General features: G+C 42.2%; 1 protein-coding gene across 1 annotated transcript in view; it reads right to left on the minus strand.

Annotated features, from left to right (window-relative positions):
* MAGI2 (membrane associated guanylate kinase, WW and PDZ domain containing 2) overlaps nt 1–18055 on the minus strand; it is a 1211123-nt gene that overhangs the window by 83416 nt on the left and 1109652 nt on the right. The window contains exon 14 of the mRNA XM_054988145.1: nt 14608–14800. Within this exon, the coding sequence (XP_054844120.1) occupies nt 14608–14800 (193 nt within the window). The remainder of the gene's footprint in view (nt 1–14607; nt 14801–18055) is intronic.

Genomic DNA, 18055 nt, shown 5'->3' on the forward strand with positions numbered 1-18055 from the left:
ACCCATGGGCATATGGGTAGAAATAAGGGGAGGAAGGACAAAGGGTATTATTGGAGTCTGCTACAGATCACCTGACCAGCGAGAAGAAACAGATGCTGCCCTCTTTAAACAGCTTGGTAGAGTATCCAGACATCAGAACCTTGTAATTATGGGTGACTTCAACTTCCCCGATGTGTGCTGGGAGACAGGCTCAGCAAAGCGTCATGAATCACGCAATTTCCTGACCTGCCTGGCCTATAATTTCCTTTTTCAAAAGGTGGAGGAAGCTACAAGGGGCTCGGCCATACTAGACTTGATATTAACCAGCAGGGAAGAATTGGTAGAGGAGATGAAGGTGGTGGGGACCTTAGGGGGAAGTGACCATGTCCTCCTTGAATTCCAGTTGCTGTGGGGGGCCAAGGTAGTTCGTAGCCAGATTCATAGGTTAGATTTTTATAGGGCCAACTTCGATGAACTCAGAGGCTTGATGAGAGTCATTCCGTGGGGGAGTGTGCTGGAAGAGAAAGGAGCAAGTGAAGGGTGGGCCCTTCTCAAACACGAGCTTTTGCAAGCTCAAGCCCTCACTATCCCAGCAAGACGGAAACATGGTAAGGGCTCCAAGAAACCGATGTGGATGTACAGAGAGCTCCAGAATAAGCTAGGGGGGAAAAGGGAAATGTTCAGGAAATGGAGAGAAGGACAGACCTCTAAAGAGGAGTATATGAGGGTTACTAGGTACTACAGATCAGCCATCAGAGAGGCCAAAGCTCAGTACGAGCTGGGTCTGGCCAGGAGGGCTTGCTACAATAAGAAAAACTTCTACAGATATGTGAGAAGCAAATGCAAGGTAAAAGAGGCAATTGGACCGCTGTTGGGAGTAGACGGAGAAACTCTGATGCAGGACAGAGAAAAAGCAGACAGGCTTAATGACTTTTTTGCCTCTGTTTTCTCCCTGAAGAACTCAGGCACATCTAGAGATAGTAGAAAATGTGGCAGGACACCTGAGTGGCTAATTGACATTGACAGAGAGGTTGTGGAGAGGCGTCTGGCTGCACTGGATGAATACAAATCCCCTGGGCCGGATGGGGTGCACCCAAGAGTGCTGAAAGAACTTTCTAGAGAACTTGCAGAACCCCTGTCCATCATCTTCAAGGCCTCCTGGAGGACTGGGGATGTGCCACAAGATTGGAGAAGAGCGAATGTTATCCCAATCTTTAAGAAAGGGAAGAAGGATGACCTGGGAAACTACAGGCCGGTCAGTCTGACTTCTGTTGCTGGGAAGATATTAGAACAGATTTTAAAGGGATCAATCTGTAAGCATCTGAAGGACCGCTCAGTGATCCGGGGAAGTCAGCATGGTTTTGTTCCTAACAGATCCTGCCAGACCAACCTGGTTTCCTTCTTTGATCGAGTGACCAGCTAACTGGATTGGGGAAACTCTGTTGATGTGATTTATCTGGATTTCAGTAAAGCTTTTGATAAGGTCCCCCATGACATTCCGATGGGCAAACTGGAAGACTGCGTACTGGACTATAGGACAGTTCAGTGGATAGGGAACTGGTTAGAGGACCGTACCCAAAGAGTGGTGGTCAATGGCGTTTCATCAGATTGGAGGGAGGGGTCCAGTGGGGTGCCGCAGGGCTTGGTTTTGGGCCCAGTACTTTTCAATATTTTTATCAATGATCTGGATGAAGGAGTGGAAGGGCTGCTTATTAAATTTGCTGATGATACCAAATTGGGAGGAGTAGCAAACACCCAAGAAGATAGAATTAAAATTCAACAAGACCTGAATACTCTGGAGAAGTGGGCAGCTGTGAATAGGATGCAATTCAACAAAGACGAGTGCACAGTATTACATCTGGGCCACAAAAATGGGAAGCACAAATACTGGATGGGGGATACACTTCTGGGCAGTAGTATATGTGAAAGGGATCTTGGGGTAAGAGTGGACTGTAAACTAAATATGAGCAGTCAATGTGATGTGGTGGCAAAAAAGGCTAATTCAATCCTGGGTTGTATCAAAGGGGCCATAGCATCGAAATCGCAGGAGGTTATAGTCTCTATACTGCCTTGGTCAGGCCACACCTGGAGTATTGTGTGCAGTTCTGGAGGCCTCACTTCAAAAAGGATGTGGACAAAATCGAGAGGGTGCAGAGCAGAGCGATGAGAATGATCAGGGGTCTGGAGACTGAGCCCTATGAGGTAAGGCTGAGGGGAATGTTTAGTCTGGAGAAGAGGAGATTGAGGAGGGACGTGATTGCTCTCTTTAAATATTTGAAAGGCTGTCATTTGGAGGAGGGCAGGGAGCTGTTCCAGTTGGCAGCAGAGGGTAGGACCCGAAGCAAAGGGCTAAAACTACATGCACAAAGGTACCGGCTGGATATTAGGAAAAACTTTTTCACAGTCAGAGTAGTTCAAAGGTGGAAGCAGCTGCCGAGGGAGGTGGTGAGCTCCCCTTCACTGGCAGTTTTCAAGAAGAGGCTGGATGAATACTTGTCAGAGATGCTTTAGGCTGATCCTGCACTGGGCAGGGCGTTGGACTAGATGGTCTGTATGGCCCCTTCCAACTCTATGATTCTATGATTTTGAGCTGTAAAATACAACAATTCCTAAAAACAGTAAAAGGAGGACATTCCAATATTTTATGAGTCAAAATGTCAATTCTACCCTGAGCACAAGGACAAAGGAGATCTGAATATGGAATTTGATTAAATCTGCCATTCAGTACTTCAGAGGACTCAGCATTCAATCAAACAAGGGCAAATGCCTGAACATAATGAAAAGCCATTATAAAGCTCATGTAGGAAGGACCATGGATGTAAGATATCAAGAAACTGGGCCGAACGAAGTCTGTGAGCCCGTATCACTGTATTATTGTAATCAAGGTTGATAAGATGATGCTTAATAGTAAACAGGGTCTCCGCCTACCAGCACAAGAATGTCTTTGGTGGTTGTGAGCCCCAGCTGTTGTCGTCTGGCATCAACAATCTTCATCCAAGCAGAACAGTACACATCTTGTTTAAGAAAATACAGAAACCTTCCATTTTGGTGGTGAAAATGGTCTTAACTTAAAAGCATTCAGCCATGTTCTAACTTCCAGAGACTTTTGGCCTAATTCAGCCCTGAGAGGTACATTTGATAATTATTGAGGAATGCCTATTATCCAATGTATAAATTGGCAAAGATTCTGTAATCACTGAGATCCAAACAGCAATGCCATAGAGTAGCTGTGGAGTTATTTTTGAATTAAACACTTGAATTGCACCTGGAATATGTAGTTAGATGGGTAGCTGGGCTGGTCTGCAGTAGAACAGCAGGATTTGAGTCCAGTGATACCTTAGAGACCAGCAAGTTTTTCAGAGTGGAAGCTTTCGAGAGTCAGAGCTCCCTTTCTTCAGACACGCTTCTGATGAAGGGAGCTCCGACTGTCAAATGCTTATACTCTGAACATAATGCTTATACTCTGAGACTTGTTGGTCTCTATGGTGCCACAGGACTCAACACCTGAAATATATCTTCCCTTCCTTGGAAAAAAAGAAGCAAGATATTGCTCCAACCATAGGCTTAATCTTATTCAGTGCAAACTTACGCTGGGGGAGCCAAGACAAGTTTGAGGAGAAAACAATCCCCCAAATAGCAAAAACTTTTAACTTGCTCAATATCAGAATTTGCTATAGTCCATTTAGAGAGACCCAAGTTGCTATTTTTGGAGAAAACCAAGATTTTAAATGTGTTGTAATTTATTTACAAGTACTCATCTAGACAATAATTTGAAAAATATATCAATAGAAACTTCAGGCCAATCTTTGTTTGGGATATAAGGACGACTGAATCATCACACATAGAGCAACTATGGTGATTCCTTTGATGCCAGTCTGGAGATGAAAAGCACAACATCAGATCATGGGATATAGGTTGAAAAGAAGTGGGGCAAGTTAGCAACCTTGCCTAATCCGCCCCCCCCCCCATCAAAGTTGATGCTTTCTGGAAGTTGCCCTTCTTCACTGCAGTGAACATGAATGGTGGTATTGGTATATAATGCCTTGATTAATCAAAGTAGTCTTTTATCAATTGATGAGCCCTCCAGTTTCTCCCATAGCTTCATTCTACTCACTGAGTCAAAAGTGCCCTGGAGGTCCATAAAGGAAACATACAGATTTCCCCCCGGGGGGGCTGTATACTTTTCTGTGAAATGAGCAAGAATTAAACAGTGATCAGTGGTGGAAAATCCTCTCCTAACGCCAATTTGTTCCCAACCTAATATCTTGTTGATCTCGACTCTCGATCCAGTCTAGTAATCTTTGATATAAAAAGGAAGAGTATAATTTCCTGACCGATGACTGAAGGCTAATCGGGAGATAATTAGCAAGATCAAGCCTGTCGGCTTTTTAAAAGATTGGCATAATTACAGAATGCTTCCAAACGGGCAGAATATCACCCATCTGGTTAAACTGGGAGAAGATTGATGCCTATATACAGCCCCACCAAACAGGATTTATCTTGAGTAGATCAATCGGAACCCGATCCAGGCCAGAGGCACATTTGCCAGATCTTAATACATACATTGTTCTTTGATACCGGAGTCCAATTTAGGGAGATCCTCAAGCATTATATCCTCTACTATAGTATTATAGGAGGAACAAAATAGTTCCTTACAATGTATTGTCCACCAAGCAGCAGAAATACATAAAGCCAAATTAGATAGCAAATATCTAGCAATAGCAACAGTTTTGTTGTTAACTGACTTAATCAGAAGATGCCTTCCCTTAAACTTTTCTTCCCTCTTTTTCTCCAGTTTGTATCTTTTTTTAAAACTCAAGTAATTCTCCTAAGCTATTTAGAATATTATCTTATTTAAATTCCCGCTGCAGTTGCCAAATTCAAAATCAAACCATTTATTTCTATTGGTTCACTCAGATATATATTTGTTCACTCATATAATAACTTGACAGAAGATATAGCAGGATAAGATCTTTTTTTTTTTAAAGAAATTTTATTGGATTAGAATATATAATCGTTCAATACAAACATTCCCCCTTTATATATATCTACATCTAACCCCCTCCCTTTCCTCCCCCCTTTTGTTTGACTTCCAACAGTTTTCCAACCCTTTGTCTATCTTATTACTTACTTACTTAATACCTCATATAATCTATTAAGCATTCACTTAAACTCTTTTCTAAGCTTATTATTTTTTATAACACAGAATTTCCTTTAGCCCCTCCTTTACTAAATCTTATATTCTAAATAACACATTGCTAGCATATATTAATAGTCTTTATATTATTAGTATAACATTTTATCCATTTTCTATTCCCTTACTTAATCTCTTTACTCTCCCCCATATAAGTTAATCAATTTAACTTATATTCTATATATTTCTTTAAACATTTCTTATTCTCAATCTACTTTAATTATATAAAATATCTGTTATACTAGAAACTTAATTACAATTAAAAATACCTAGCTAGCATGCTTATATATATTCATAATATATGTTCATAATAATGCATCTGTTATTTAATTCTGTGTATAGAAAAAAAAATTTTTTTATCTTAACCCTAATAATAGCTTAGAATTTAATAGTTAAATCCCCCTTTCCCGGTAAAGCCACTTCTCTCTTCTTTTATAGAGTCTCAGTAATTCTCGAACTGCCACAGTTTTCCTTCCACATATTCCCAAGTTCAGTAGCAGCAATTCTGGGTTTCTGTTAACTTGAAATTGTAAAATCTTATTAATCACTTCTATTATTCCTCCCCAGTATTGCTTAGCTACCTCGCAGGATAAGATCTTGAAACCAACTTCTGTCAAATAGAACATGCAGCTGACATTTCCCTCTGTTTGCTGAGAGAACAGCACAACAAATTTTGGCCGTTTCCAGACGGCTTACCTGCATCCGCTCCATGCCGCAACGTCGCGGATCTTGCCGGGGAAAACGCGAAATATCGCGTTTTCTCGCGCGAGTTTTGCGCGACGTCGCGCAAAACTCGCGCGAGAAAACGCGATATTTCGCGTTTTCCCCGGCAAGATCCGCGACGTTGCGGCATGGAGCGGATGCAGGTAAGCCGTCTGGAAACGGCCCATGTTACCCATGCATCTGACAAAGAGAACTGTGGCTCTCGAAAGCTTATGCTACAGTAAAGTTGGTTAGTCTTAAAGGTGCCACTGGACTCTTTGCCATTTTGCTACTACAGGCTAACATGGCTAACTCCTCTGGATCTGTTACCCTGTTGCAGCAGTTGCTCTTATTCACTAACTGGGAGGTGACCTTTGATAGGTAGCATCAGAGAAAGAGAGAAAGGTAAGTGACCACCATCCACAAAATCTTGAACAGCTAAGTTTCTTATCAAGTATAAGAAAAGCTGTCGAGAAATAATCAATGACACTTGCTCTCCGAGAACCAAAAAAAGTAAAGTGACCCTTTTGGTCAATCCCCATATACCTATTCAATATAATAAGTCCCCTTGATAAAGAAAATTCTTTTGAAGACCTAATGTGCATTAAAGGGAAATAAAGTATGATCAACATTGGATCCCAACCAAGTAGTTAATAAGGCTGCATTATCTCTGCCAGTTCTAGCATTAAAATCACCTGCTAGAATAACTATGGCATCTGGATAATTCCCCATTAAGTTATTTTATATGTTCATGAGCATGTTCCAATTTTCATACATCGTTACTATACTGGCAACAGGGGGTAAATAAACTGAAGTAAAAATAAGAGGATAATTGTCCAAAGAGACCAGAAGAGCCAAAAACAAATCATGAGAGAGCAGAACCTTAACTGAATTGATATTTAAAGCAGTAGAAATCCTAATCTGGCCCTGGATCGCCCTCCGCCACTCCCTTGGCAGGCATTCCTGGTGAATGGAATATATCCTGGGGCAGCAATTATTTTAAGGCCCAAGTTTCTTGAAGTAAAATAACATCATATTGAGATAACAATGAGCTGACATGTGGCAACTGTATTTTAGTATTTCAGTCACCTATATTCCAGTTCAGCATTTTATATCACTACGCCTCAAATAGTCATATGTTATCAGGCGGTTCAATACCAGACACTACTGGGACAGCACTTCCATTCTTGGGCCGTATCTGAATTATTGGTCCAAGGGGAATAGGAGCAGACGGCTGACTGCCTTGCAAGGGGGAACTATCTCTACGAATTTTTTCCTCTAGATGATACCACCCGTTGGTTTAGATCGGTAATGGGAATACTTTTTATTTAGGCCTACTGAAGCCTTCCCTAATTCCACAGTTCTTCTGTCACGACTCACGAGTCTTAGAAACTTCCTTAATCTCCACTGCCCTGTTTTATTTGAATAAGTTTGATTCATCCTGTTTGACATTTTGCTGTCTAAATTTAATTAATTAAGTTTGAAGTTGTTGCACATGACCAACAATATCTGACTATTCTAAAGTCAGCAGATCTCAAAATGATTTTAAGAAATTATTATTAATTGCATTAAAGTCTTCATTATTTTTAGGCATAGAAAACTGCAGCTGTTTCTTAAAAGCCAATCCATTATTTCTCCTCTCCTTATGTTGGAACGGCATATGACTGACTGGAAAAATTAGATCAATCAGCAAGTTCTCTTTCCTTTCAAGCCCACCTTAAGTGGGCAAATCCTTGAGCCTTTGGGGATGAATGAGTTTAATAGAGAGCAAAGAAATAACAGTTAAGGTTTTAAGGAAATTCTGAGGGAAAATGGCATGTGAACAAAACCACTCAGCATTATCCATAAACAAAGTTGGGGTTCTAGGTAAAAAGAAGAGGAGCATCAGTCTATCAGAGTGACTAGAGCCCGTCAATCTTTCATGGTACTTTAGGTTGATGCTATTGATCTAATAATATTGATAAGTATTCTCTAAAATGGTAAATGTTCAGAACAACCCTGCCTGAGTCAAAGGCAGTCCTTTGCTTTATATTACTCCCAGACATTCTACCTGGCTTGACAAAGCCCTTATTAACTTTCTTCTTATCTGTAGGAGGTGCCCAGCTCTGGGCAGTTGCTTTTCTAATTAGAGCGGCCAGGTTCTTTATTTTCTCATAAATCTTCTGAAAAGTCCTTGCAATCAAATAGGTCTGTCAGTCTATGGAAGACAGGATACATTGAAGTTGACTTCCAACCCTTGCAGCAAGAAATCCAAGCTCTCTTGAGTAAATGGGTCTTTATTGAGATATCATAGGCTTCGCCATACATATGTCCATAGGTTACACAGAAGCAATTAAAGGCGTCTGGCTGTACACAGGTCTCTTGTTAAGAATGACACACGGAATACACGATACATTATATCAACCCCTCTCCATGTCCCCCACCCCTCCAGTTCTCCCAGCCGAACATAATCAGTAGAGGAACGAGAAGGAGCCGTCCCAAGGCCGCTGCGGTGAGCCATCCGAGATAAGGGCTCGACCGTCCTGGAATCTGGAAAGCAACAAGGGAACAGGTGCACGAGGCTATTGCAACATATCATAAGCTGGGTAACAATATGGAGGGACAGTGGGCAACAATCCTGACAAGGTCTGTGATACTAATATATTTAAAGCAGCAATATCTCCATTAACTTCCTGAGGAGATTCAGTGGATTCATGTAATCTAAGGAGAGTCTAACTTTATTAAATTGTTGAGAGCCCAAAAGGTTACAGTCTCCCAACAGGTTATCCTCCACTTCTCTAGGCAGTGGATCCTCAATGTCACTGCTCTCCTGCAAAACATTAAATCTGTTACTCATCTTAATATTAGGTTCGCTTTTAGTCATTCCAGCAGTACAGGACAGCACACAGCACACAACACCAAGAGGCTGTAGCAGCCAGTTTCCCTGTAACTGAAGACTTCCGAAGAGAATTACAACCGCAGCTGTAGTTTTTGCGGTGGCCTTTTAAATTGTTATCTGTAGAATAAAATAGACTAACTAGACTACAAGGTTACACTATTATGCTATTCCAGCTTTGAGGGTAACCCAGTAGATTAAAAAAATCTAAAAGATAAGAATAAAAACCTTAATGCCTCGGAGCTCCAAGAAGAGTGTCCGAACAGAGCACAGCCGGAAGTTCTGCCTAATATTAGGGTTTTTTTTTAAAAAAAAAATCAAGCTTGGTTTGTTTGGGAGAAGGCAAGAAATGGTCTTCAAAAGGGCAGCCTTTTTTCCTACTCATAAGCTATCGGACAGGGAAAAATACACACACACACACATAGACTCACACACAGTTTAACAGAATCACTGTAAAATAACTGTATCTGTAGCTAATTGTTGTGTGAAAGAGTCTCCTTATCACAAGTCTTCTATCTCCTACCAACCGATTCCCTCACCGCCTTCCTTTCCCCCAAAAGAAAGACTAATTAAACTAAGTCAGCATTCTTGCAAGGACATAGTCAAAGAAACATCCCCAAACACTCAAGCCTGCCAAAAAAGCTACTTTAAGACAACAATCCACGACCGGTAAACTAGAAAGAAGACAATAATAGAAGTCAAAAGAAGAATTCAGATTAAAACAGATAATTCATGGAGCACGGAACAACGCCACCGCCCAGCTCAAAATGGAAACAGAAGCCTGTGCCTGTGATAGTGGTTGGAGTAAGTCCCACCCTCGTAGGGTTCCCAGATGCCTGCTAGTGGCAGGCCCCCTTCTGGGCCCACTGATCTGCCAGTGTGCTTCTGGGGGTGCGGTGATGTCACGTCTGGAAGTGACATCATTGCGCTGTCTGTGGGAGTTTTCCTGTGCTTTGTTTGGGGCTGATTTGGCCACACACAGTGCGTGGAAGCCCTCCTGTGGCTGGTGTGATGATGTCCCTTTTGGAAGTGACATCGTCGTGCAAGTGCTGGGGCACATGCATGTGTGACCAAGAGCCACGCAACTGACACAAAGCCCCCCTCTCCTGCCAGGAGGGACCTGGCAACCCTACTTCTTAGACCCCCCACAGTGCAACTCCCCAGCTTCAGCTGGGGAAGGCACGGGCACAGTCTTTGCCAGGCAGCAGAACTCCTTTGCACGAGTCAGTCCGGTTTTGCTTGAAATCAACCCACTGCCTCATTTAGGTTCCATTCTGAAGAGAAGCTCATTCGCTTTCAGCCTAACAACCAAACTCCACACTCTGCTCAAGCTGATTACTGATGCCTTTGTCCTCTACCATAGTTTGGGGAGAGAGACACCCCCCCAATATTTTCCTTCAAAGAAACTGTGGCTTCTCCCCCAGCACATCTGCGCCTGGGTGTCCCACTCACCAATAAAGGGATAGTTTGGTCTTGATCTAGCTAAAGTTAGTCTTTAGCTTTATGCCAGTATGGTGTAGTGGTTAGAGTGTCAGACATGAATCTGGGTGAACCAGGTTTGAATCCCCATTCTACCATGTAAGCTCGCTGGGTGACATTGGGCTAGTCACATACTCTAGCCTAATCTACCTCTCAGGGGTGTCGTGAGGATAAATGGAGGAGAGGAGAATGATGTAAGCCACTCTGGGTCCCCATTAGGGAGAAAGGCAGGGTTGAAATGGTATAAAAATAGTCTACTTGAAAGAAATAATTATAACTGCATGCCATGAAGTCACAACCGAGTCATGTTGACCGCAGGAGCATGGAGTTTTCAAGGCAAGATGACTGAGGTGGTTCACCATTGGGTGCCTTCCCCATCTTCCTTGATGATCTCCCATCCAAACACTGATCGTGGCCAACCCTCCTTATCTTCCAAGCCCTGACAAAATCAGACTATTATGGGCTATTAGGCTGCAAAATTGAAAGAAATGGAACAACTTCATTCCAAGTGGTTCCAACAGTTCCTGCTTTCCCACTGTGACAAAGCAGTATTGAGGCCATTACTTTTTTTTTTAAAGTATGCCTGTGAATAATTTTTATGATTGATATTTTATTACTGAATGCGTTTGAAAACTGTCCCAAGCTACTCTGGAAGAAACGTCTTAAAAAAAAACTAAAACAGGCAAAATAAACAAATAATCACTTTAGGGCTTGTTCCTAGACAAATTAAGTAGCTCCACTGAGGAACATGAGATTTGATTGGTTTAGGCTTGGATATGGAAACGGATACCAAAATGAGATTGCAAAATAGTAAAGAATCCAGTAGCACCTTTAAGACTAACCAACTTTATTGTAGCAGGAGCTTTTGAGAACCACAGCTCTCTTCATCAGATGTGTCCTTGAAAGCTTATGCTATAAAGTTGGTTAGTCGTAAAGGTGCTACTGGACTCTTTACTATTTTGCAACTACAGACTAACATGGCTAACTCCTCTGGATCAAAATGAGATTGTGACTTTATCATTTTATATTTGCTTCTTTGTCTTCATAAACACTGCAAAAGATCACTGCTGATCATCCATGTAGCTCCTCTGTTGCATTTTCTTGGGCTTTTTTAGCAGCAGTCCCAGTATTTATTTACTTTATTTATATCCCACCTTTCTCCCCAGTGGGGATGCAAAGCAGCTTACAGAATTCTCCTATCCTCCATTTTATCCTCACAACAACCCTGGGAAACAGGCTAGGCTGAGAGACTGTGACTGGCCCAAGGTCACCCAGCAAGCTTTCATGGCAGAGTGGAGATTCGAACCTGGGTCTTCCAGATCCTAGTCCAATGCTCTAACCACTGTGCAATACAGGTGCCTACCACAAGGAAATGACTCAGATTATGAGTGTGGCTGTGAAACAGCTGGCTCAGCAGCAGTTGAGTTCATCATTTGGCAATTATTGGCAGAATCCCTCGGGAGATGTCCTTTCTCTCATACAGTGCCTTGTACAAGAGAGAGAGAGAGAGAGATCTTGTATAGTACAGCAGTTATAGGCATTTAATTTATGACAAGCTGTGGACTGCAGTGTGTGTAAACTTAGCCCTGTAACACAGCAGTGCAACTCTAAGGGGCTGATGCTTCCTGCTTCGCTAGTCCTCCTGAATCATAGCAGTCTAACACTACAGAGTTAATTATTGAAATCTGGGTCTAGGTGAGGAGACCATTATTCTGAACTAAAACCTCAGCAAGATAACACAGAGAGGAAAGGGTTTCATCTACCCTACCTAAGCTGCATGGGAGAATGCGTGTGTGAAAACTGGGGATGAACATTTCGCACTCTCTTGATGAAATGTTCAGGGATTTCAGCAGGCCAGTCCATGCCATCTAATTTTCTCTGTTTTTTGTCCACCCTAAACTGTCTTCAGCATTTCACGTCTCCTCAAGGGCAGCAGGCATGCTCAGTTCTTTACCAAGCCATTGGGGTGGTGAGAGAAAATGCTGCTGCTTCTTTGTAAATGAAATAAAATTAATATTTTCCTCCATATCTGTGGATTTCCTGAGTATGCAGAAACCTTCTCCTTGTCTGTGGGCATATTTTGTGGTCCTACTGACAGATGCGGACTATTATGCGATGATGATGGTAACAAAAAATAAATATGATAAATCACAAGAAAATACAGTCTTCTAGTAGAGGTCCAGACAGAAAGAATCTCACAAGTAGAATCGTAATTAATTTCCGCATGGGATTCATCACCAGGTTCTATATTACCTTGGTTACTGGCCATTTTCCTAGGGTTTGGGGAGCTGCTAGGGGGCGTTGCAACAGACTGGAGAGAATTTTTCTGACTCCAGGAGTCTAAAATGGGTAACAGAAGAACATCAGTCCCCAAACTGGGAAGACTGCCATCCAGTTGACAAGAGGACATGGGGCTGTGCCAAGGAGGGAAAGGGCACTGTGAATAATGAGGTAGGATTGGGAACAGGAAGGTTTGGGCTTGTCCAGGTGTGTAGGGAGGCAAGACAAAGGCTAAGGGGTTGGACAGGGAGGGAGCTTGTTCTTGGAAAGTAGTAGACACAAGAGTTCTGAGAAGATGGTTGCTTGTTCCAGTTGTTCAGTCAAGAAAAACACTAAGCACATCTTGTTATTGTGCCTCTTCACACATCACAGGTTGGATCCCATGAATTCTGAGTGCAAGGAACTCTCCTCCACTATCTTCATCACCCAGCAACCCCCTTACAATCAATGTGATGCTGTGGGTCACGACTGAGACCCGCCTAGACACAATGGGTGACTGTAGTAAGGAGAAGAATCAGGCAAAACCACTCCTTCCCTTCCCCAGTGGAGGAAACTTAGAGGAAGAAGCTCCCCACTTGCATAAGATGGAGGGGCAATTTCTCCCCTCTACACTGAAACCTCACCTCTCATGCCACAGGCTAGTTTATCCATGAGAGGCCCTGACCCTCAATGCTGGTTTTTTGGGAGTCACAGATAACTGCTGGGGAAAGGCAAGAGAGATCTATCTCTGTGTAGTCCTTGCACTTATGGTTCATGGGATTAAACCCGATATTGTAGGTGTACACTTAAAAATAATTTAAAAAACCATTCACATGACAGTTATTTGAAAACACATGTAACATACAGCAAGTGCAATTGACTGCACCTCTCTATAGAACAGCCAAAACCTGTGCTGCTGTTTACATGCAAAATGGCCCACAGAGAGTAGGTTTTGTGATGTCAAACAAATGGCATTTTCTTCAGACAGCAAAAAAACAAAAACAAACCCTTAGTAATACAAAGAATCTCCACTATGAATTGATGCAAGATGTGCCCCTCTGATGATACCAAGAATGTATGAAATTGAAATAATTCAACATCTATGGTTTAGATGTTTAGCAGCAGGACTCTAACCTGGAGAACCGGGTTTGATTCCTCACTCCTCTTCTTGAAGCCAGCTGGGTGACCTTGGGTCAGTCACAGCTCTCTCAGAGCTCTCTCAGTCCCACCCACCTCACAGGGTAATTATCATGAGGATAATAATAACATACTTTGTAAACCACTCTGAGTGGACGTTAAGTTGTCCTGAAGGGCGGTATATAAATTGAATGTTGTTGTTGTTGTTACTACTACTACTACTACTATTATTAGTATTATTATTAGATGTTAGTATAACAAGCCAGAGGCTTTTCAGGAATCAAGGATGGTGGAAAAGAGGGAGGATTTCCCCACTCAAATATACTATGAACTTTCAGCTAATTTGCTCTCCCCTATTTTCTCAGTTGCTCTCAATGTTTTCTTGAAGCGTTTTCAGTCTTTATCATGCTGTTTTGGAAAGATGTCGTGTTTTTCTGCCTAACTGGGGATACCTCTTGAGTAGGCAGAGACCCTGCTCATGTCTGTAGGTGGCCCCATTGTGTGGCTTTCATTATCCTCATGGGACCAGCCAGTTTATTATTAGGTCTCGAAATGCTGATCTAGGTCTCCCCCATTTTGAATTGTCATTTGGGTATTGTTATAGAACACTCCTGTTGAATGGATATGAAATAACTCTGGCCCTGAAGACCTGATGACTTTGATGTTTATTTCATCTGCTGGTTATGCCATATAGAAGTTTGCAGGAGCCTCCAAGACCATATAGTGGCTGCGGTAGACCATGAAATGGAACACAAATGGAGCGACTCATGACTATGGCAGGTCTTATGTTCTTGTTTACTACACAAGTACAATACTTTCACTTCGACATCACAGACATAGTAAAGGAAAGCTGAAATACAATTTTTCCCCATGTGTTCTTTTAAAGGAACGAATTCCTTTAAATATTAGCTTTTTATGCATTATTTGTCTTGGTGGTGTATTGTAAACAATACCCCCCCCCCCACTTTCTTAAATGACATACCTGTAGGTAGCACCTTTCTTCTCACAGTTAGATTCACTTGCCCATTTCGAGCTGCATTGTGCATTAGATCAATCACATATCGGTGAGTTTTGCCAGCCACTGAAATTCCATCGACATAGACTAACTCATCACCAGGATGCAGACGGCCATCTCTGTCTGCTGAGCCCATAGCAATCACTGCTCCAATTAGAATCTGAGTAATAATAACATGAAAGGAGAGTTACAAACATATATCAAAGAAATACCAATATACTTTTTCAGATGAGGAGGCAGAACTTTCTGTACTACAGATTAATGTTTCAGTCCTTGCTACAATGCCAACCTTCAGATAAGGCAATCAGAAAAATCCCTAATTGTTTCCAGTAATTTTAGCAAACCATAATCAGTAAAACATTAATCTGGATCGTGGGAACTCTGTTGATGTGATTTACCTGGATTTCAGTAAAGCTTTTGATAAGGTCCCCCATGACATTCTAATGGGTAAACTGGAAGACTGTGGACTGGACTATAGGACAATTCAGTGGATAGGGAACTGGTTAGAGGAATGCACCCAAAGAGTGGTGGTCAATGGTGTTTCATCAGATTGGAGGGAGGTGTCCAGTGGGGTGCCACAGGGCTCGGTTTTGGGCCTGGTATTTTTCAATATTTTTATCAGTGATCTGGATGAAGGGGTTAATGGGCTACTCATTAAATTTGCTGATTATACCAAATTGGGAGGAGTGGCAAACACCCATTCAACAAAACTTCAATACTCTGGAGAAATGGGCGGTTGTGAACAGGATGCAATTCAAAATAGGTAAGTGTACAATATTACATCTGGGTCACAAAAATGTGAAGCACAAATTCAGGATGGGGGATACACTTCTGGGTAGTAGTGTATGTGAAAGAGATCTTGGAGTAAGAGTGGACTGTAAACTAAATATGAGCCGTCAGTGTGATGCGGTGGCAAAAAAGACAAACTCAGTCTTGGGTTGTATCAAAAGAGCCATTGCATCGAAATTGCAGGAGGTCATAGACTAGTCCCTCTCTATACTGCCTTGGTCAGGCTGCACTGTGTGCAGTTCTGGAGGCCTCAATTCAAAATGGATGTGGACAAAATTGAGAGGGTGCAGAGGAGAGCGACGAGAATGATCAGGGGTCTGGAGACTGAGCCCTACGAGGAAAGGCTGAGGGCCTTGGGAATGTTTAGTTTGGAGAAGAGGAGGTTGAGGGGGGACATGATTGCTCTCTTTAAATATTTGAAAGGCTGTCATTTGGAGGAGGGCAAGGAGCTGTTCCAGTTGGCAGCAGAGGATAGGACCCGAAGCAACGGGCTTAAATTACATGCAGAAAGGTACCGGCTGGATATTAGGAAAAAAATTTTCGCCCTCAGAGTAGTTCAAAGGTGAAATCAGCTGCCTAGGGAGGTGCTGAGCTCCCCTTCACTGGCAGTTTTCAAGAAGAGGCTGGATGAATATTTGTCAGGGATGCTTTAGGCTGATCCTGCACTGGGCAGGGGGTTGGACTAGAAGGTCTGAGTGGCCCCCTCCAACTCTGTGATTCTGTGAAATTATAATTTTTCCTTAAGAGTAAATATGTATAATCCAATAATCCAAATAGCAATGGAAAAAGTATAGTGTAGGTTACATTCTTCTTGGAGGACACATTCTTAATATTTTAAAATCTGAATGATCATGAAATGATGAAATCTGGGGTTATTAGACTTCATTGCATAAATTAATGTCTTTAAGATAAGGCTACCAATTATTTTTGAAGTGGATCTAAACAGAACATCTAAACCATATCCTTTCCCACCCTTGAAACAACAGCATTAATGAATGATGTAGGAGATGTAGCATTGATATAGAAACTACCAAGTGGAGTTGTATAGTCTGTGAGAAGAGACTTAACGATGGCCTGACACTGTTCACTTTATACATTCCTTGCAGTTTTAATGAAATAATAGATTTCTTGTTGTATAATGTTGATTAGAGATATGTGCTATTAAAGAAGTGGCTGCCAGCTCCTGCAAGTAGAAGTAGTTGCTTTGAAAACAGCTTTGGAATTCTTTGAAGTTTAATTTTATTTGGATTTTGAAGCTTTTCATTGCATACCCCCCACCTCTTACAACTCAGACAAGAGGCCTATTACTGGGTGATAATTATCATGTGCAAGTTGGGAAATGGAAGACATTCAAGAGCATAGTCCTCCTTTGTCGACTGCATTTATGAAATGTAAGAGCAGCATGGAAGTTGATGCAGTTTCTGGCTCACATGTTGTTCTTTTTTCCTCTCACACAAGTTGCCTACTCACAGGAACAGTACACACAGCAGAATGTAATGTAAAAATTGGCCCCGAAAGCTGATAATCACCATGTACTGAAAATCCAACCAAGAATCCTGCGACACCTTGAAGACTATTTATCTCCGTAACTGTGCTTGTTGTTTTGACTCCAGTGGCTGCCCTTTGACAATTTGTCACCATGACCTACGTGAGTGGTCTCTTGTAGAAGGTCACAGCTAGATGTGCCAACTGGCTCCACTGAAAAGCATCGTGGTTTTTTTTAGTGTGTGTGTGGGGGGGGAATGTGAGAAGTAATAGAAGTGGCGTTTATTTTACAACAGCTCATTGAAGGGATACTGAGAGTTGCTGGAAGGGAAGGGGATCCTGCCTTCTCCACAGAGGCTGTAGTGGCAGAGCTTGGCTTGATGTCGTAGCGCTGTGTAGATTTATGGCTGCTGAACAGGTAGTGGCCTCTGAAGCAGGGCCAGGCAAAGCTATGACTGGTTCAAACTGGAGACCAGACTGCAGGGAGAGAACCCGAGGGCAGCCACGGTCTGGGGGCCTCCCATGAACCCCACCACATGCTGTCAGCAGATAGCACAGGGGGTCAAGCCTAAGAAAACTTTCCTGGGAGTAACACCAATGGCATGAAATGGGACTTACCTCAGAGTAGACCTGCTTAAGATTGCTCCCATACAGTGCAGTCCTAAGAAGAATTACTCCAATCTAAGTCCATTGAAATCAATAGGCTTAGACTGGAGTAATTCTTCTTTGGATTGCATTAAAGTACATGGAGTATTGCCCTCGTAAATTATTGTGCTGTCATTTAGGATCAAAAAACCAGTATGAACTAACTGAATTATTGCACTAAAAAATATGTACATTTTCCCATCCTGCTCAGATTTCTTTATGAAGTTGGGTTCATGTGTCAGGCTATGGATGACAGGATATGGCAGACAGATCCCTGTACCATTGCAACAAGAAGTCCAGGCTCTTGGTTAAATGGTTTTATTCAGAAATCAAATCATTTCCATATATATGTCCATAGGATTACTCAGAAGCAAGGTAAGCATCTAAGCAGTAAGAGCAAGATTGACAGGAATACTGATATGTGGAAAAATCCTTCCTCTTAACACACGTTTGCTCCTTCCCCTCTCCCAACAGTAAACAGGACTTTGGGCGCAAA

Source organism: Eublepharis macularius, chromosome 9 (assembly GCF_028583425.1).
Source record: "Eublepharis macularius isolate TG4126 chromosome 9, MPM_Emac_v1.0, whole genome shotgun sequence".
NCBI classification, from domain to species: Eukaryota; Metazoa; Chordata; class Lepidosauria; order Squamata; family Eublepharidae; genus Eublepharis; species Eublepharis macularius.